General features: G+C 33.0%; 1 protein-coding gene across 1 annotated transcript in view; it reads right to left on the minus strand.

The window, feature by feature from the left end:
• LOC132714890 (titin-like) overlaps positions 1-22,356 on the minus strand; it is an 84,565-nt gene that overhangs the window by 56,846 nt on the left and 5,363 nt on the right. The window contains exons 2-3 of the mRNA XM_060697810.1: positions 6,663-7,172; positions 3,103-3,969 (exon numbers count right to left, since the gene is read on the minus strand). Of these exons, the coding sequence (XP_060553793.1) occupies positions 3,103-3,969; positions 6,663-7,172 (1,377 nt within the window). The remainder of the gene's footprint in view (positions 1-3,102; positions 3,970-6,662; positions 7,173-22,356) is intronic.

Consider the following 22,356-nt stretch of genomic DNA (forward strand, 5'->3'; position numbering starts at 1 on the left):
CGTATATTGATTGTGTCTTCTGTCTATGTACACTGACTTCTTCCAATTCCTTTTCGACAAGAGTTGACTGGGAAAATCCATTGAACATATAAATGCTTCTGATTTTGTATAAGTTCCTTGAATGTTTATAATGTTTCAAAGTCTCAAGTTTTGCCTACATTTTGCCACTGACAATTGTCTTTATCTTCTGGTATACAAACTCATTATGAAAGAGATCATATATCAGGAAACAAGATACTTTTGCAGTGTCATAATACTTAAGATACAAAAGTTTCTGTTATCTCTCTGAGATATTCTGGTGAGTATGGGGGGAAAAGGCTTGATTTTCTTCAATAATAATAATAAAGAATCATACAAGTCTATTTCAGAATATTACTTTAACACTTTTTCCAAGCAAATTCTTTCACTTTCAAGGTCATTATGTTTTTGTGTGATTAAAATATTCAATTTTTAAGGCTCAATTTGCTAATTGGCCCAAATCATGATCAAAGCTAGCTTATTGCCATTGTACTGATGGGTTTATCACAAGAAGTCACACCACTTGACACCTGCAGTTTTTGATGTTCCTATTTATAGCTCATAATGACACTAAAGACGTTACATACCTTTATTTTCAGGTTTTTTCTTCTTCATTAACTTTGTAATTAAGTAATTAACTATTGCAATTCATTTTTTGTCTCTGTGGCTTATGAAACAGGTGACTAGATATATTGAAAATTGAATATTAAGTTAAATGTACTGCCTGTGTTGTGGGGACATAATTCCTTAATGGCTCCACTTTCCATTGTCTAGTAGCATGAATTGACTCAATCAAGGAAGAGGTTTTTTTTAACTTATCTATTTTTATTTCAATCTATTTTGACTTTTCCCCCTATGACCATAACCTTATATAAGGAGCCGTCTGCAGGCATTTATCATTTGAAATTAACAACATTCTGCTCATCTGATTCTGTCATAATATCTATGAGCTTCTAGTGACAGATCTCAAAACTTGTGATACAGTATTTAAACTGAGCACCCAAAAGTCTTGTCAGACTAAACAGAAGTGCAGGAAGCTGGTCTGGTTATAACTCACGGGGGTATAGGCCTGTCATTTTCAAGAAATCATCATGTATTATGAATGTAAATCAAGGATAGTCCATATCTCATTAATATAGTGTCATATACTATAGTTTCATTTACAAAATGACATTAGCCTTAATCTGTATGGTATGAAGTTTTTATCAATGATAAGTGGAGATATTTCCTCCCATCAAATTTTATCAGCTGATCTGGTAAAAACCAGTTTCATTCAACATTCTAAGTATCTTTTTGTGCCAGTATCTTACAGTATACTTGTACTTTAGTACCAGTAACCCTCTTTCTCTGCAAATAAGGTATGATATAGTCCGGTCAGAATGCACAAAATGCAGGTTTGTACAGGTGGAAAAGATTGGTTTCATATTGCTATTAGCGCTCAGCACAACTTTCTGCTGAGTAGAAGAACTTTCAATAATAAATCCAAAAAGCTTTACTTTATTTATCAAAGCTGTAAAGATTGACAATGAATTGTTTAATTATTAATGAAGCTGTTGAAGAAGAAACAATGAACATAATTTTCCGATGTTAAGTATTTTATCAATTGAAAATATCAAAGGCTAAGTAGTTGTATTCAAAACTGCCCTAGTTAACGAAAAAATAGCTGACCCTTCGGCCTGTCTGCGGCAAGCACTTACAGTGTAAATATTGAGTCAAGAGATATTTACTATAGTAAGATAAGTTCTTTCCTTGTATAATCAAATTAAAAACTTTTCACAACACTTAACAATACCAAGCATGTTTACAAAGGATACACTGATTTCATTGTATACATTAAGCTGGGATTTACATACAAATGACCCAACCATGTTTCCGAATGATTAACTGACTATAAACTATGCCTGTGAAAATCCTCGACTTATGTCCCTTTCAATTTTTGTATGGGGTATCAAATATTGCAAGTTTAAGATGGACAGTGAAATCAGACTTCTCGAAGTTTGTTGCATTTGATATTGTAATGCATCTCCAATTATTATTTTTTACAAGTGATAACCATTTGTTTTACCCAATAAGCCATGAAACAACCGGAATCATTAACTTGTAACAAGATGCATTTGCCATGTTTCTAGATTTGAGTATCTCTTTCATTTCCTTTAATACTGAATAAAGATTAATTTTAATTGATATATGTAATAACTATATTATTTGTGATGCAGACTGTTTCTCTATTATTATTCATACTCATTTTAAATATAATGCATTGTTACGGTAATTTACTGATGAGCAGCAGACCAAGTTCTACATAGTATCTTAATAAAGGCAAAATTGAGACAAATATTGGGTCTATTAATTACAAAATTGTTAAAAACCATAACCAGATCTACAAAGATACTGAAACAGAAGATTATTATCTGTTAAACTGTATATATCCTTTCAATCAAGATCCCCTATCTGCTCCCCAAGCTCCTTCAGGGAATTTCTACCAGCTTCAAATTTTACTTGTAAATACCCAATTATAAATATTGACTTCACTCCATTTCTAGATTTTCTTCATTGATCTAATTCCCAAATAATCTAAGAATTAAACGGCATGAGATCTGTTCCCAATTAAGTAAGTACCATGGTTTCCATAAACCAGGTAAAAATTCCCTGTCCTTACAATATCCCACCACCCTCCAAAAAGCTCAGTTTTTCTTTAACAATTAACAACACAGAGGCTCTTATTGAAAGGTTTACAGTATAAAATAATATTGCTTGCATACATGACAATAAATTAAACAGCTAAGAAAGTCTTTATGCAAGTTATGCAAATGTAACATATTCCGTAGCTCTACATCAGGGCTTTGAAGTTTTCACAAAAGTTTTATATTGAAAATATTTCTCATATAAGCTAGATCTCATTAATCTACAATCAAATATTTCTATGTCAGAAAACTTCAAACCCCTATCAAAACTCCAGTCCATGCCAATGAAATAAAAGAAAAATATGAAATAAAGAATTCACAGTTAAATTGTTCCATGCATATATAATAGTGTAATATGTCTTCATACAATGTACATGCCATGCAGCACATTCAAACCCACCCCTATATCCACAGTATCTGGTTCTGCCCTTATCTCCTCCTTTACAGCTTCCTCCAAAACTGGAGCAGGTTCCTCAACTGGAACTGGTTCTTCAACAGGAACTGGTTCTTCAATTGGTGCTTGTTCAACAACTGGTTCTTCAATTGGTGCTTGTTCAACAACTGGTTCTTCAATTGGTACTTGTTCAACAACTGGTTCTTCAACAGGAGCTTGTTCAAGAATTGGTTCTTCAACAGGGGCTGGTTTTTCAATTGGTGCTTGTTCAGAAACTGGTTCTTCAACAGGAGCTTGTTCGGGTACTGTTTCTTTAACTGGGTCTTGCTCAGGCACTATTTCTTCAACAGGAGCTTGCTCAGGTACTGTTTCTTCAACAGGGGCTGGTTCTGGAACTGGTTCTTCAACAAGAGTTGGCTCTTCAACAGGAGTTGGTTCTTCAGCAGGGGTTGGTTCATCAACAGCAGCTGGTTTTTCGGAAGGAACCTGTTCTTCAACAGGAGCTTCTTCTTGTTCTATTTCAGGTTCAATTACCTCAGGTGCTTTTTCTGCTTCAGCTTCTACTTCTTGATTGTCTTCAGCTACATTGTCATCATCTGCAGCTGCATTCTGATTGTCTTCAATTGATTCTCCAACTTCTGCTTCTTTTTCAGACTCAATCTCTTCATTCATTTCACTGGTCCCTTCACCTAATACTTCTGTCATGGTCTTGGTATCAACCTCATCTTCTTCAACACCATTTTGAGTTGGACTGACTGTCTCTTGGTTTTCAATTGGTCCTTCATCAGCTAGTTCATCAACTGGTCCATTTTGAGTTTCTGGAACTTTTTCCTGTTCTGAAACTGGCTCAGATGGTTTTTGAGCACTTTCGTCCTGTATTCAAATATAAGTCATTGATATATAGTTAAAAACATGTATAAACTAAACTGTAATCAATAAACCATAGAATGATAATGGTAGACAGTGAACACAAAGTGAACAGAATACAAATGATGTTCAGATTACAGTTATCATAAGCATTTAAATACAGCTAAAACACACCCAAAAATGTAGAACGAAGTATAAAAGTCTTTAAAAAGGCAAAAGAATTTCTTTCCCTAAAATATGTCTGTTTAAAGCGTTGAAACATATTACTTAACTGAAAAAATAAAATCCTGTTTGCACAAAGGTATTGGTTCAAAAGCTTTGTGTATCTTTTGAACAAGTACTCAATCACAAAAGAAATTTTCTTCTCTGAAAAAATCTTCATTTTTGAAATATGATAGAAATAACCATATTAATATAGTTTTGCACATATTGATGAATATTAATTTCAATTATCCCTTTAATTGGTAAATTGTCATTACTAAATAATCAATAATGAACAATAAAAGATGGCTAATTGAAGAGATAGTAAATCAAGCATCATCAAGAACCTGTCTATTTGAAGTAATTTATATCTGCATTGCATGAAAAGGAAAAGGTTGCAATTTCAACTGAACAATAATTTTTTCGATATCCAAGAATTGATTTTTAAATCTAAGACATTTTTTTGGTTGAAATTTGAGTCTCAGGAACTTTGTTGCAGTCATACAGCAAATATCAAGCTAAATTGTCATCAACTAGTAGACACCAGAGTTAGACCACACAGGTCTGGAGGATCACACAGAGCTGTTTTATTTAACTATTTAAAAGAAATGAGCCGCATCACGACAAAACCAACATAGTGCGTTTGCCACCAACATGGATCCAGACCAGCGTGGGCTGATCAGGATCCATGCTGTTCGCTATCAGTTTCTCTACTTGTAATAAGGTTGGTAAGCGATCAGCATGGATCCTGATCAGACTGCGGGGATGCACAGGCTGGTCTGGATCCATGCTGGTCGCAAACCCACTATGTTGGTTTTGTCATGGCGCGGCTCAAATGCATTTTAGTTGTTGTCAGATGTTAAGTCTACATCAAATAAAAGAGATGTTATGTTTCATTTCTGTCATGTAATCTCTAATCCACTTTTGAAATACTTGACATAATTATACAAATCTATTTATGAAGTAACAGCAATTGAATTATAAATGATGAAATAAAAGGCAATGCTTATGAATTAAGGTGTAATATAAACTTCTCATTAATAACATGATTTAAACAGTAACAACACAATGGAGTCAAAAATTTTGATCCTAATTTTAATATTCAAGAAAGTGATCATGAATTATGCTTGTAAATACTCTTATACATTGTTTTTTCACTATTTATATATATTTTTTTTTACTTGTCTAGAGGTATGCAGCTTTAAGGGATTTCGATATAACTTCAATAGCCAACACTACAAAGATATGCAGGCTCACTGAGGCTGGCCTATAGTACAGGGGTGGGGTTGGCAAAATCAATTCCCTGTATTGCTCAGGTTGTCCCACAATTGGTACAGACAAGTGAATTTTTCTGCAGAAATTTATCTATTTATATCTAAATGACAAGTAAAGAAATGCTTGAGATGAAAATAAGGACAAGTATGTAAACACCAGATTTTGGTGGCACCCAAACTGGTGGCATACAGGTCAATAATTATGATCCCTTGTATTCAAAGAATTAGAAAATGCTTATGTTAACTGTACTGACCATAAACAATAAGAAATATAATCTCTGAACCAAAAAAAAACAAAAAAACCTGGAGTAATTTTGGTTCAAACCAAAATAAACTTGTGACTAAAAAAAAGTAAACAAACATGATTACAATTTCAAATTACAAGGTTCAGTCAACATTCAAACTTTAACAACATTTTACAACATTATACAGTTGTTAAACTTCTATTTTCACACTTAACAACTTTTATGTACAAGTTCTAACTAGCAATTATCAGAACTACTAAAATGAAACCTAAATTGTAAACCTACACAAAATTTAACACGCACACAAAAAAAAGGTTTAAAAATACATGTGTCCTACCATTTTTTTTTTCTCGCTTCTAAGATTTAAATCCAACTATGTTTATATATAACACCTTTTAACATAAATATTTTCCAAATATAAAATTTTCTGAATTCAAACGAATATCTAATCTGTCAAAAATCACTGCGGTTAACACAGATGGTAAACGTTTTGTAAAGTATATCTTCCGTTTTTTTTTCTATTAAACATACAATCTTTTTTATGTAAACTTACGACCAAACTATCGAGTACTAATTTCAATGTACTATTAATACACACACAAATTTCTTATGAATAAATAAATAAGTTTACATTGTAATATTTATCTAACCTTAGCACGATAAAAAAATAATTACAAAGCAATTAATAGTATGTGTGTTGAAATGGGCTATTATGGTACAACTAAATGCGTTTTTGAGTTAAAAAAGGAATATTCACAATAGTTTTAACAAAGAAGCGCAATAATTACCCAACAATACTAGACAGATCTGATAACCATTACAATAGGCAGCCTTTAATATACATAATAAAATGGAATATAATTGATGTCTTTACTAACCAGCTTTTGCAAATACATTACAATATTCATAATATTTGTAAACTAAACAACTAACTGCTAAATAAATTTCTAATTATCAATAGTGAAAGGGAGATAATTACCTGTTCTGGTTCAGAGTTTTCACTATTTGATCTACTTCTTGTCTGAGTTTCCTCCCCTTGTTGATTTTCATCAATGATGTTGGCATCTTCTGTTACTCCAAAATCATCACTAATAACTGGTCCAGAATTTCCTAGTAGGTCTCCACTATCTTCCACATTATTTTCTGTATCATTACCCCCTAGTAACTCCTCTTCCCCCATTAAATCCCCTCCCCCAGATGCATCCCCTCCTGACAGATCCGCACCCCCTAATAAATCCACTTCTTGTCCCCCACCATTTGTTAATCCATCTTCAGCATGTCCATTTGTACTTCCGTCATTGTGCATGTACTCATACAGTAAATTTGATGGTTCTGATTTAACTTCCTTTTGAACTGGTTCATTATTGAATTCCAGAAGGGTATTTGAAGAGTCGTTCTCCATTTTACTTTCAGAGTTAGTAAATTCGTACAAAGGATTTGTGTTTGCTTCAAAATTCACTTTTCCACTACTACCATTGTCTGTAGAAACCTGAAATTATAAAGAAAGAAAAGATGAATATCAGCATTTTCAGACTTTATAAAAGGTCAGTTGATTTCTAAGATTTAGCTGAATACAGATGTTGCTAGGGAAAAATGTAGCCAAAAAATAACATCAACCACAGTAACTGTTTACATAATATTCTTTACATAAACAATTTCTTTGAAGAATTTACCCCAAGTTTTATGACCAGATGAATTCAGTTACAAGAAAATTATACAAACTTATGTAAATAGGACAGACACCAAAGGCTTCATTATAATAACACACAATGATATTCTAAGAAACAGGACTGCGAGATATTAAAATATCAGGTAAATGTCTGTATATTTTATATATTATTTGAACACCTAATGCAACAGTGGGGGGGGGGGGGGGAATATAGCCGGTCAAATGAACCAAGGTTTTTAACCTTCCATCTATCCTCACACTGTTGGAACAATGCAGTGGTTTTGTTATGGGTTTATTTTGATTATCAACAAGTCAAATACTGACTGCTGGCCCCTGAGTTAAAAATATGCTACAGTTAAGCAAAAGTAAGTAAAGGAACCGAATCAACAAGTATATACTCCTATAACTTTGTGTTACAGGAGAATAAAAATGATGTACCAGTTATAACTGATGATGACAAGCTGACATGAAATTTATTGATGTCAGTCACTGTAACATGGTAGGTCACATTTACCATCTAACACTTAGGTTTTTAATACTTGGCTAACTTAAAAATGTACCTTTCATAAATGAATCTGACAGGTGCATAACATAAATTCTTTATTATAATTCTAAGATGGTCTGAATTATAACTTTTATAATCCTAAACAATCAAGGGAGATAATCATATGGAAAAGAGATATACCTTTATAATTTGCTCTTTGAATTGTAAAGGGAAGTAACAAACCAAGACCCTAAGTCAATGGATTTTATGATATTTAATACGTAATTTGATGATAGAAAGTTAAGGTTCTGGTATCAAGCTGCAATATAACAAGAGTTGGTAAGGCACTCCACTTTATTCAGAGTTACTTAATCAATTAAAGGGGCATGAATTTCACAAAAGGGCAATCAACCTACTATTATGGCCATGAAGACATGACTGTGAAAACTTGCATTGGATGGGGGAAAAAAAATTACCAAGTAAATTTAAAACTTGAAAAAAGTTCAAAATGGTACAGATAATATCTGCAATGTACTTTAACGGCCTTTGTATATTTTTAAACGGAAGTGGCAATTAACACAGAGTAAGAATTTTCTATGTACTTTTTCTGTTGCCCTAGACTCATCAGGAATATCTATCAGATATCAACTACTTTAAGAATGTCTACAGACTGCCTGAGAAACATGAAATTCAATTTACATATCTGCCTGCCTGCATGATTCATGTACCGTTATCTTTACACATCAGAGATAGGCATGCAACCAGGAACTCAGAGAAATTATAATCTAGGTAATGTAATCTGTGAACATTCTAAAGATTTCAACTTTCACTAGGTTGCTTCTGAACTTCATTTATCTTAATTACAACATTGAGAGATCTCTAATGTGTTACACAAGTGGAGTAAAAGAGTCCTACTTTTGACAGAATTTGATAAGTTAAGGATCCAAATCATTTTTGTGTTCAAAAATGTCCCGCTAAATACAGTAATTTTTCCATATAATGAGTAAACAGGTTAAAAAGTCTGAAAAAATATGAGTATAAATTCACTAAAAAGACCTTTCTTCGCACAATTAAAATCAAAATGGCTATTAACCTTCAAGTATATATTCAAATCAAATATATACCCCAGACCTCAGTTAAAATTAAAATGTCAGGCTGTAAATATAATTAATTCTAACACGACCCGCATTTTTCCCTATTGAACATAGAAGAACAGAAAGTGTGTGTTATTATGCAACAGATGCACAGTTTGACGTTCTATATTTAGACATGTGACGTAATCATTATACACGTGACGTAACCACTAAAAATCCGACGCGCTGAAAATAAGTACGGAAACAAATCAGGCGCAATTTTGCTTAACTATCAAGTACGGCAACATTTATTTGTTGATGTCGTGTTAGAATCGAAATAATATTATCCAAATCAGTGATTTTATCGCTTGATAACATCACTGTTTGTCGTTCGGATGCGCATCATTATATCACTCGGGCTACGCCCTCGTGATATAATTCCTCGCATCCGAACTCCAAACAGTGATGTTATTGAGCGATAAAATCACTGTTTGGGATATATTATTTCTTAATCAAAATAATGAAAATGTAATAATAATAACAACACTATACAAACATACTGTTACATTACCATTAATGTTTTATGCCATAATATGAATGAGCTACTTAAGATGTTCTAAAGAAATAAATGCATGGCAAACGTATGGCATTTCCTCACTCAATATTGATGGATGCTTATTACTACAAGTGTGGAGAATATGTATCATAAAAAGCAATATACTGAGAAGTTTTCATGATCAAACTTCCCAGCATGAGTAACCTTGACTCATTTTGGGATTGTTTTGCTTTATTAATTTGCACCAAGTTAGCTTTACAGAGTTATGTACTTAAACAACAAGAAGTAATGTTCAGATTGGTGGATTTTCAACCCCTGATAATGGTCCAGCCTGCAGAGATAATTGGATGTACTGCAATCCCCACCATTTTGGTACCAAAACAAAACCCCAATTTAATAACTTGGAAGTGTGGTAACAAAAAGAAAAAAAAAGTGGATTGGTGAATATAAATATGCAACAGAAATCAATTTTGTAACAAAGTGTATCTTAGTGTGAATTGCAACTGTTATATAAATAAATATTAACATGACATGGTATAATATATCCCTTATGCCTTCCAAAATCCTGTATAGTATTATATTTCAGCTTTTTATTTATGAAATTTACTTCATGCATGATAAAGTTATGATACAGAAGCAGACACATTTTTGCCCAAGGGGAAACAACTCTTGACTGCACCTTCCAAATAACTCAGATCACTATCTGCCATTCCCATCTGGATACTGATTGGTGGCAAAACTCCAGACTACTTTTATGAAAAAATATTTTCATTATTAATGTATGTTTATTTATTTATCCTACATTATCAGCAGCACTACTGGAAATTTTCAAGCACCTGATTGACCATTATCTGCTGTTTCACATCTGTGTTAACAGAAGCTTGATGAGTTTTCTGAACTAGACATTTCCCAGACAAACAGAAATTTGACCCAACATTAACTTTTGATAATTTTCATCATTTCAATTTTTTTTCTTGAAAGGTCAGAAGTTGATAACTTGATATAAGAAATGTGTTTATCTGTTAAATGATAGATATTTAATTTTTGCGCCTGCTTTTAAAATAATGATTATCTTCTTCACTATCTTAGAAAATAAATCCGCCCTTGGAGATTTTATGTATTTAAAAGATGAAAAACAAAAATTTCAAGGGGAATTTTAATATAATCATTACACTTACAAACACTTAGGAAAGGAAATTATGTTAATTTTAATAATACTTGTATGTAAAAACAGAAACACTAAGTATCTTATTATATGTCACACAGAAGAAATAGATCAATGTTATTTTTTCCAATTTCAACAAAACAATGTAAATAGACAGCCCCAGAAATGCTACAATCAGCTTAATCTGATGTATGACACCTGAAACTCTCAAAAAAACATAAATCTACTTACATATCCATTCACAATTACATCCATAGCCGATTGTTTTCTACAAGTCAAACCTTGCAATGTAATAACAGAATAAAGTAACGTTATACTGTCTCTCTGCTTATATCAATATATAAAGTTCTATATGCTATCAAATTATCTGAATAATAAATAAGTATATGGAATAAATAATAAATGAAAGTAAGATAATATCTCCAACACACTGATTTAGATTACAAAATGATCTTCTGCTGTTTATATATTGACTGTTTATTAATGGCCCCTCTTTCTGTTTCTGTGACTGTTAGCTTCTACTTAAAATTGCTGAGTCATCTATGAGCAAGTTCCAGTTGATTGATTCTAGAAGAATGAGTAACCTCTCAACCAAAGTGAAAACTCTCTAACCCAAACAAAATCTTTGGGAATATTGATATCAAAGATAATACTGATAATGATCTGTTATTATTAATAACACAGACATAGGGAAAAGCTGTAAAAGGAAGAATTTTAGAGAGTTCATTATTTCAATGACTCCTTACCAGGTAGCCCGTAATAAAAAGATATTAATATAATTTACACAGCAGAAAAAAATAATTTTTACACAAATAAGCCAACCAATGATTTTATATTATTGTTAACACCATCATCATCATCTTCATTGCCCAACAAAACTCATTGTTATAATCATCATCATCCATCATCTGAGAAAAGCAGATCAAAAAATAATGACAACACTAAATTTACCAAGTTTACAGTAAATACCTTTTCAATTATTCAGTTAAATGACTTAAACACTCATACACAAAGGATAAATTTTGTTATTCATTCATTAAACCAGACAGTCTCTCCCTTGTAACAGGAATATTTGTGGTCAGACACTATTTACTCTACCATACCATTTCCTTTCCAAATAAATTAAATATTTAATCATAATATTTAATAAAATTACCAACAAAACCCCTCAATATGAAACCCATTTACAAAACTGTTTTACCTCCCTTAATTGCAATTTTAATATGATTTCTACAAAAATCAAAAAGATGATGTTTAAAAACTTTTTTCACCTTCTAAATCCGAAATTATTTAAATTCTCGGTACGTTTTCAAATAAACTCCAATTTCACCCTGCACTAGCTCCAAAATACTTCCGAAAATATGTTCAACTGTTATTCCAATTGCATAAAATTCATAACAAAGAAACCAGACTCTCACATATGTTTTAAGTTTAAAATAACTTCTCCAAGAATGCACTTTTACCCGATCCCTCAAGATTGTGTGGAATGACTCACTGGTTTTCACCAAAACACAAAACGAATTTCTTCACCAGCCAGTTTATCCAGTATGTTTACAGATTACAACCCTTCCTTTACTTGTATATAAATGTAGATAAAAATCAACAGTTGATTTCAGATTAACAGCTCTCTTTCATTATGCTCCCATGCCGTAAATTTTTGGCATTGTTAGGAATTTTTAATGTGCTTTTAGTGAATGGAAAGGAAAATTAGTTTTTCTCACATTTTGTCAGTTTTAAGGTCAGTACACTCACAGACTTTAAGTATCAACACAACATACCAGTAGCAATTGCAAAGCTATAATTATATTTAACCCAACTTAAATTGAATGAAAATTTGTAGGTTATTTTAATTTCTGTGTATCTGACTTTCAGATCCCATGTACAAAATGGCAATTGAGGTTTGAAACTACTTTTCACTGACAGAAGAGACAGAAAATGGAGATTTATTTATCTTTTCTATCAGTTACTATAAAACAACCAGCCAGACAAAGACCAGAACCGGCAACTTGAAAGATCTATAAATAGTAACATGTCACATGATGAATGTAACCCAAACTATTGCAGTACATGAACATCAACATTTCACAAAGATTGCCAATATCCCCTTAAATTTTTGCACAATAATGACTCATGCACACATAATTAAAGGGTCTGCAAAATGCATTAGACTTCATTATAATCAATTTATAGTTTGCTTCTGCAAACACTACTGTTAGGTATGAACAAAACAAAACTGGCTTAAATAGTAACATTATTGTGCATTTTATTTGAAAAATTTGGAATAGAAGAGTAATTCATTTCTTTTGTGTCTGACATTCTACAAAAAAAAGTGTTCTGATTCTTTTTTTCCAGTCTTTGAGTCAATCATAAAACAACAATGCCATGCTGACTCTCAAATACTCACCTCATTTTTTTTTTTTTTTTTTTTTTATGCGTTTATTTAAGGTGGCCGCCGGAAAGCCCATATGGGCCACCATACACTCAAGTCAGGCCATCCTAGAGCTTCCCGCCGAGATTTTTTCGTCGATTTTTTTCCAGCTTTTATTGGTAGAGGAAATCCCCAGGTGCCCCTCCGGGCATTATTTCAGGCACGAGTGGGCACCTGGGTAGAACCACCGACCTTCCATAAGCCAGCTGGATGGCTTCCTCACAAGCCTTAAGATAGGGGATCATCTATTTGGGGCCAAATATGGAAATTAAAAAAAATTATTAGTCAAATTTTAATTACAGTTTGTTTTATCATGACATTACCATAATATGGTTGTTGTAATAAGTGTAACCATTTTTAAAATAGTTATCTTTCATTTTTTACTGAAACATGGAAAAATATGTAACTTCAAAGCTCTTTGTTACCACTGCTAGTGGAAGCTTTCCAACAGCATCTCTAACAAAAAATGACCCTTGCTAGCGCTATCCTCCAGAGTTAGTCATGATAGGTCAACCAATCATCTTTGGTACTTGAGATGACTTGACCTTGACCTGCCATGTGCCTTCTCCGTGAGATGTGGATTTTGTAACTTATGACGACATTTTTTGAGGTTTAAAGTCTTTCAAGCAGCGTACCATGTGAAAACAGTGTTGTCAGCATTTAAGAGAAAAAAATACATGTGAAAATATCGCTTTTCAAATTCTTATGTAGTAGCATTATGAGAAATTTCCTTCAATGAGACATCCTGCATGTGTCAACTTTCTACCATTTACCACAAAATGTTATAAGTATTTACCAGAAATAACACCAATAAACTGTAAAAACTTACTTTGCTGTAACTCTACTTAATACATTCTACATCCATCTGAGTGTCAGTTTAAAATAAATGTTGATCCTTCAAGTACTTGGATCCTTCGATACAAGTGCTGCAGCTGTTTGACAGTGAGTTACTTCCCTTGCCCACTCAGTGCCAAATTTCGCCTAATACATTTAAGCCAAATACAAGCAACTAATTGCGTTGCTTTTAATTCTGCACAATTGTGATTCATTGTAATGCATCATTAATTAATTCTGGTATGTAACAAATTTACATGGATAAAGAGAATTTCATACATCCAATTATGACATTTAAACTTGTATACATATATGGTAGTTAACATTCATATCTTGCATATTTCAGTTACAACAGTAAGGACAAAAATCTAGAAACAATCTCTTAATATTCAGTGATGAATAGTTCTTAATATTCAATATTCGTCTCATAACACACACAATGGAATGAAAGGCACCTGTTAGGCAAAGGGTTTTTTCCCAAATCATTTATGAATCAATTTCAGAAGAAGAAAAAAACAAATTATACAAGACTTTAACATGTTCCTAAATCTCATCCTGCATAATAATTGCAATTATTTCATAAACATAAGACATGACATTAGACATGAAGACTTAATTGACTACCAATTAATATAATTGTGCTGATACTTATGTCAACTTCCTTATCAGAAACATTAATATGCAAGATTCAATTAAAGAAGATCATGATTGACGCTGTCAACATGATATATCAATCAACATGTAACATGTGTCCTTGTAATTAAACAATTAAAATATGAGGAGAAAATGCAGGCTCTGTATCTCATTGTAAAATAAACATTCTTAACCTTTTCCCTTATATATAAAGCGTGTTTCGACGGCATTTTCCCCCCTCCCCCCCCACTTTTTGATGCCTCAAACAGTGAAAAAATGCCCTATTTCGGCCCCAAACACTGTTTTTCGTTTGAGAAATGTTGTTAAAAAAAGTGACCACTTTTTCGGCGCCGTCCCCCAACCAAATATTACATCAGGGGGTTGCCAGAAGGGGGATGTGCCCCCTTCTGTTTGGGGGGTTTGAAGGGGGGCGCCCTCATCGCCAAGAAAATTTTGGAGATGTGACAGGCTAAAAATGGCCTCAGGTCGATCTTAGGGTAACTAGTAACCGAAATACTGAAAAGCCTTTACTCTATCTCAATTCATTGAAAAGTTGCAGCACTTTGAAATCAGTTTTGATGGAAAAAAACAATGCAAAATAGTGATTTTTGGCAATTTTGAGACGTCCCCCCGTTGCCATGGTAACAGGAAATTTACCATTGAGCATGCTGTTACAGAGGCTATGGTGTAGTCAACATTTGTGCCATTTAAGTTTCATTAGTATTGAAGCAATTTTCATAGTTTCATAGCAGTTTGAACTTTTCAATGAAAACGGCCATTTAAACGGCCATTTTTCGCAATATGCTCATGGGGTAAAAGGTTAATAGAGAAGAATTTCAAAGTCGTTAAATTTATTAAAAGTGCATCATGTCATTATTACTCTTTTAGTTTTTCTTCAAAATGTTTCACCTATAATGTATGTTCTTTAATATTCAAATAGTAATGTGATTGTGTTTAGCAGAAACTTAAGTTCTGATAGTCAAAGTCTCTACATATAAAACAGCGTAACAATCATCAGAGCATAGATTCTGCAAATAGTCATTTAAGATCATTTAAGATCCCGTAAAAGCAAAGAAAACAACAAAATTATACATAGAAAAGTGAAACACCTTTTTGCAGCCTAGCACCAACTTAAGCGGTATTCATTCCTCAACACTAAATGTGCTGAAATTAATGAACCCTATGCTGAAATCAAGGAACCAAAAGGACCAGAAATATATGACAACTCATAGTGTTTCTTTTCCAGGCATTATTGTGTCATGGACTTACATTCTTATTTGTTTGGGTCGTCAGACCAAACAAATAATGGTAGCGAAATTTCAGACGCTGATGCTGTTAATTGCAAATGCCGAAAGTAGTCCGTTTTTTTAAGCGGTTACTTCTCTTTATATGTACACTAATGCCGAAAAATTCAGGGGAGATCACTGCGTAAAGATGGTCAACTGACAGGCACATTAATTTTCAAGCAAAATAGTTCCCGAATGGTCGAAGATTTTTAATATTGTTTTATTCTTTATAGATATACATGCTTATAGTAAGCTCTGTGATTATTTACATGTGCATTAAACAACAGTTAATGTCGTTACAAACCCTAATTTAGAATAATATAGTTTTCTTCAGGCCGTTAACATATAATTTCACCGTGGCCAAGGGGTTTGCGCGCTCGCTTAGGAGCGAGAGGTCTGGAGTTCAAATCCCAGTTAAGGCAACTCATTTTTTTTTCAAATTGTTTAAGTCAAATAAACATTGAATTGAACATCAGTGTTTCAATTAGTCTTATAGCCAATTTACTACAATTAAAACGCTGGAAAGCATTGGTGTTACTATACAAAAACAAATTGGTTTATAATCTCACAACCTTCACCTTTCTGACATTCTGAGACCCAAACAAATTCAGCGCCTTCTGTGCTTTGATTTTAAAATTGCAATTGTCCTTTGTTGATTAAGCTGCAAATTAGCGAAAATGAGCCCTCAGCAGCAACTAACTTCTTCACTGGTGCATTAACAGACTACCATTATCATCTTAAGTGTTCAAAGAATTAAAGTTAAAGTATTTCTTCATCCAGCTTATTTTTGTATACAAGAATCAGAACCAGCATGCTCCATGGGATTTGACAATGAATAATTTATAGTACTTTACACAGCCACCTACAATGTATACCCTAATCACATCATCAAAACCATGATTATATACATGTATACACAAAACCAGGTCACATTCCTGAAAAACTGACCATATCAGTATGTGTAACATTAAATATTTCATATCATACATTTAATAATTTTAACAAACAAAGCAAACTAATGAGAGTCTTCACCATATTGCACTCGATCCATGTTTCAAATTAATGTAATTATTGTAATTATCAAGAAGATGCTGATAGAGACAGCCACGAGTCACATTATGAACTCTGTATGAATTTTTAAAGTCTTAATCAAACTCCATGTTTGATCCTGTTTAAATGTTGAGTCTTGCTTCAGCCAGTGCTATTTGGGGCATTGATGGTAACCTGCATTTACCACTGCCATCCATAAACAGATGCAACTTTGTATTTTGTGATATTTGATATTTAATCTACATTACTAAGAGTGACAAATTGATAAAACCATTTGTAGCATATTAAGTCTCATTTTTAAGGCTGCCAACATTAAATATTAAAAGCAGTTAAAATTTGAGCACACAGTCAAGGAATCAAGGAGAGCCCTTTACACCTCATTGCTGGGGGGGGGGGGGGGGGGATTAAGGCCGAGAAGATCTGGAAGTTTCTCTGATTTGAAGGGGTTTAACTTCATTTCTTAGCTTTGGGTTGGAAAATAAACATGTCCTTAATAATATAAGTAAATATATTTATGCAAGAAAATCCTGTCTCTGAATAAAGGCACTGTAAAGACTTGACATGAGACTTGCCTATTGTGCCACAGGTATTACAGAGCAACTGTAACTGTCCAAGCAGTCTGAACTGACGCTATTCTGTTTCCCGCAGCATAATTAAATTTAAAGCATTAAAATAATGTTAGCATATAAAATTGCCTAAAATGAACAGTTCTACAAGAAGCACCGCAATGCAACAGAAACCAGTTTTCAACGACCAAGTTTTGATGTGACAGCAATCAATAGGTCAAAGTGCACTGAAGTTATTGAGTAGAAGCTGAAAATTTTATTGTAAGCAATGACCTTGACCTTGCTCCCAGATATCCAAGTGGCAATCCAAAGCTGCCACTCAGCAAGTTTGGTGTCAAAAGGTCAAAGCAAACTCAAGTTAGATCATGAAAACTAAATACATAAACCTTGATCGCAGACACCTGGGTAGCAATCCCAAGATGTCTCTTGATATAAGCTACCCATTCATGAAGTTTGGTGTCAATAGGCCAAAGCAAACTCAAGTTATTGAGCAGAAACTGAATTTCTATTTTTAGTAACAGTGACCTTGACCTTGATCACAGACACCTGGGTAGCAATCCCAAGATGCCTCTTGATATAAGCTATCCATACACCAACTTTGGTGTCAATAGGCCAAAACAAACTCAAGTTATTGAGTGGAAATTGAATTTCTATTTTTAGTAACAGTGACCTTGACCTTGATCACAGACACCTGGATAGCAATCTCAAGCTGCATCTTGATATAAGCTATCCATACACCAACTTTGGTGTCAATAAGACAAAGCATACTCAAGTTATTGGGCAGAAACTGAATTTCTATTTTTAGCAACACTGACCTTGACCTTGATCACAGACACCTGGGTAGCAATCCCAAGCTGCCTCTTGATATAAGCGATCCATACACTAAGTTTTGGTGTCAATAGGCCAAAGCAAACTCAAGTTATTGAGCGGAAACTGAATTTCTATTTTTAGTAACAGTGACCTTGACCTTGATTACAGACACCTGGATAGCAATCCCAAGCTGCCTCTTGATATAAGCTACCCATACACCAAGTTTGGTGTCAATAGGCCAAAGCAAACTCAAGTTATTGAACGGAAACTGAATTTCTATTTTTAGTAACAGTGACCTTGACCTTGATCACAGACACTTGGATAGCAATCCCAAGCTGCCTCTTGATATAAGCTATCCATACACCAAGTTTGGTGTCAATTAGCCAAAGCATACTCAAGTTATTGGGCAGAAACTGAATTTCTATTTTAGTAACAGTGACCTTGACCTTGAACGCAGACACCTGGATAGCAATCCCAAGCTGCCTCTTGATATAAGCGATCCATACACTAAGTTTGGTGTCAATAGGCCAAAGCAAACTCAAGTTATTGAGCGGAAACTGAATTTCTATTTTTAGTAACAGTGACCTTGACCTTGATTACAGACACCTGGATAGCAATCCCAAGCTGCCTCTTGATATAAGCTACCCATACACCAAGTTTGGTGTCAATAGGCCAAAGCAAACTCAAGTTATTGAATGGAAACTGAATTTCTATTTTTAGCAACAGTGACCTTGACCTTGATCACAGACACCTGGATAGCAATCCCAAGCTGCCTCTTGGTATAAGCTACCTACAAACCAAGTTTGGTGTCAATAGGCCAAAGCAAACTAAAGTTACTGAGCGGAAACCAAAAGTTGAAAACAAGACATTGTCTTATTTATACACAAATTTGAGGAAGGTAACAGATTTTGAAAGAGAGATAACCAGTATCGACCTTATCCAGAAAAAAAGCATGTCAACATATTTTTTTTAAACAATTATAATGCTTAATTGTTTGTTTTCCTTGTATATTTTGACAAAATCCAAAACGCCTGCCGTGGTCTTGAACAAAATATTTGTTTGTTTCCTTCCCATTGTAAGATTTTATCTGTATACAACTATAGTGTCATGATAAAATACTGGTGCATTCATTTAAGTCTGATCAATATGATAAAGTTAAAGAAAGGGTTAAATGTCCCTTATACTGCAGCTGGTTTGAATACTTTTTGACAGTAGAACAATAAATGAATATTGTTTCAGGTATGCTGTTTTTCAATATAAACATTACCAATATCACGTATTTCAAGTAAAGAAAATTTCCTGCTTTTCAAAAGATACAGTCAAACAGAAATGTATTTTAAAATCACTTGATGCAATTTATTAGGAAATATGGGTTTAAACTGTTCATGCAATAGTTGCATAGGCTCTAAAAACCTTACTACTTCAAATAGATCTACATTTTTTTGTTATTTTTTAAATTTGTTTGCTTTACCAGGAGATGTGCATCTTTTAAAACAATAATATTTGCAACAAATAAATTATTTTAATTTCTATGAATAATGAATTAAAATGTGTTTTGAGTCTTTAATATCTCTTAAATTTTACATATAAATCATTTATTAAAAAAGAAAGCTAACCTTTTAACCTTGATCTAACCTTTATAAATTTTCAGATACTTACAATGTATATCAAATCCTATCAGTGAATATATTATACCACTGATTTTTTTTTCATTCATAAAAGTTTATTCATACCTTACAAGCTGATCCAAAATCCAATTTTCACTTTGTTGTTCTTGTTGTTGTTTTTTTGGCAAAAAACTCACTTATGTATTCATAAAGAATATATAAATCACTATCCTTATTTCAGGGAGCATCAAAAAAAGTAAGAAATAGGTCAAACATTTAATTTAACTATTTATCAAAAAAAAATCTCTCCAGTAGTGTTTACTAAACCCATCCACCACAATGTAAACAGCAGGAGTCATAAAATTTTACTTCATTCTAAACTATTTCAAGTCACATCTACCATATATATATATACCACAGTGTTCATGATAAACCTTGAGAATTTTATCCCTCATAAAAAAGAATTTGCAACATTTTAAAGAGACAAATCTTACCATTATTTGATAAAGGTAAATTTTGATTATTTTTATATTAAACTTTAAAAGCAACTTCTTTCTTTCCCTATCAATCCCCTATGATTGTACAGGTTTTACAACTGTAAGTACCTTTAAGGACAGTTACTGCAAAATAACACTCATTATTAATCACACAAAAAAACAAAGACAGGACTCTTTTTAATTACAATTTGATCAAAAGTCAAAAGACCCAGTTTGTAACACTATGTTTCAACCACCTTTGACTGTTAAAGTGTTTTAACTTTTTTTTTTTTTTTGGGGGGGGGGCAAAAAAAGTGCTTACACTTTCTAATACATCAATCAATTGGATCACTTGCACAATAGCTTCCAGCCCCAAAGAACCCTGGACCAATCCCGGTGCAATAGGGAATTTACAAACTCACAAAGGAGAATAACTCTGTTAAATCAATGTTATAGTTAAGGTTCTTGGTCAAAGGACCTACGGGTATGGCCAAGAGACATGTGTAAGTGAACAATTCCATTAGTTGTCTGTGGTTATAGCAGATAGAACAATGCAAAGGAGAACAATATAGTCGAAAAATCAATGCTAGTTACAAGTCTTGAAAAGTGACCATCAATTATAATGATGAAGATATGTTTGACATATTTATAGTAGTTATAAATTATAAGACAGACCTTGCAACAAGAATTTTCCTTAGTTCAGAAAGAAGCATAATTCAGTGGAGAAAAAGTCATCTCGATTTTGAATATTTTTATAGCCATGCAAGAGGCAGACTTGAGATTCTGTTAGTTGCAAGAGGCAGACTTGAGATTCTGTTTGTTTTTACAAATGCTAGAAATTTTATCTGGCATTGGGGTTCCTGATGAGTTGCCTGTGCCAAAATGACATCATTTTGGCACATTTTAGAACTAAACAGCATCCTTAAGATGTCATTAACCTGTTAAATGAATAAAGTGGTCAATTCATACTCTTCTGTAAGATCAATGAAAAGGTATTAATTTCCATGAAAAATTAATACACTGAGGTTAACCAAAAATATGCTGACATGTGTGTACAGTCATGGGCGGGTACCCCCTGGTCCGAAGGGTGGATACTCTCTGGTCCGAACTGCAACATATGACAGATATTTTTTATCAAAATACAAGATTTATATATCCTAGAAACAACTTTCTCCGAATATAACCAACAGGCCAGTAAAAAACATCTAAATATGTAGCTAAATCTACAGTTTAAATGTGGATATTTTGTAGCCCAGGTTTGATTTATTACAATTATTACTGACCTCTTACAAAGATCTTAAAATATACAGAAGATTATAAAAATTACCATATATCTAATAAATTGAGACAAATTTCTATACTCGCCCAACTTCACAGTTTATGAGTTTGTTGATAGGATTAACAGTGACCTTACATATGATATTAATTTATCTCTCTAAACTTTCATAGTATAACAACTATGTTCCTGTACAAAGTCACATCATTTCTTACATCCCTATGAATTCAGTTGAGTTTTAAACCTTACTCATTGCACAAGAACCTTCAGTTACCTTTATTGTGTTAAATATTTTGAATGGACTTGTCCGCCTTTAAATCTTGACAAATCCATTTATCACTTTTAGGTAAAATTTTAAAATAATTACTGACTTAATAACCAACAGTGCAGGCCATGATCACATGGCATGCCAAGGAAGTGCAGAATGATCTTGGTTCAGCACTCGGGTCGCAAGATCACAGTTGCCACCAACCAGCAGGATTAGCATTATACCAACAAAAGAAAAAGAATCAAATTTATAATTGTTTTAAAATACATTACAGCCAAACAAGTTGATTCTCAATTAGAAATTAGCACTTATAAATTACAAAAATATTATGATTATGATATATAAAATACTTCATCCACAGTCTTTAATCAGACTGTCTACTGCATTTACCAACAAATCTCAAACTTCATTTACCAAAAAAAAGTTCAAAATTGTTTTTGGCAAAGCGAATTCTGCAAATTCAGCAGAAAATACCAATATTTTATGACTTGA

Source organism: Ruditapes philippinarum, unplaced genomic scaffold (genome assembly GCF_026571515.1).
Source record: "Ruditapes philippinarum isolate M1 unplaced genomic scaffold, ASM2657151v2 ctg567_1_1_1_1, whole genome shotgun sequence".
NCBI lineage: Eukaryota > Metazoa > Mollusca > Bivalvia > Venerida > Veneridae > Ruditapes > Ruditapes philippinarum.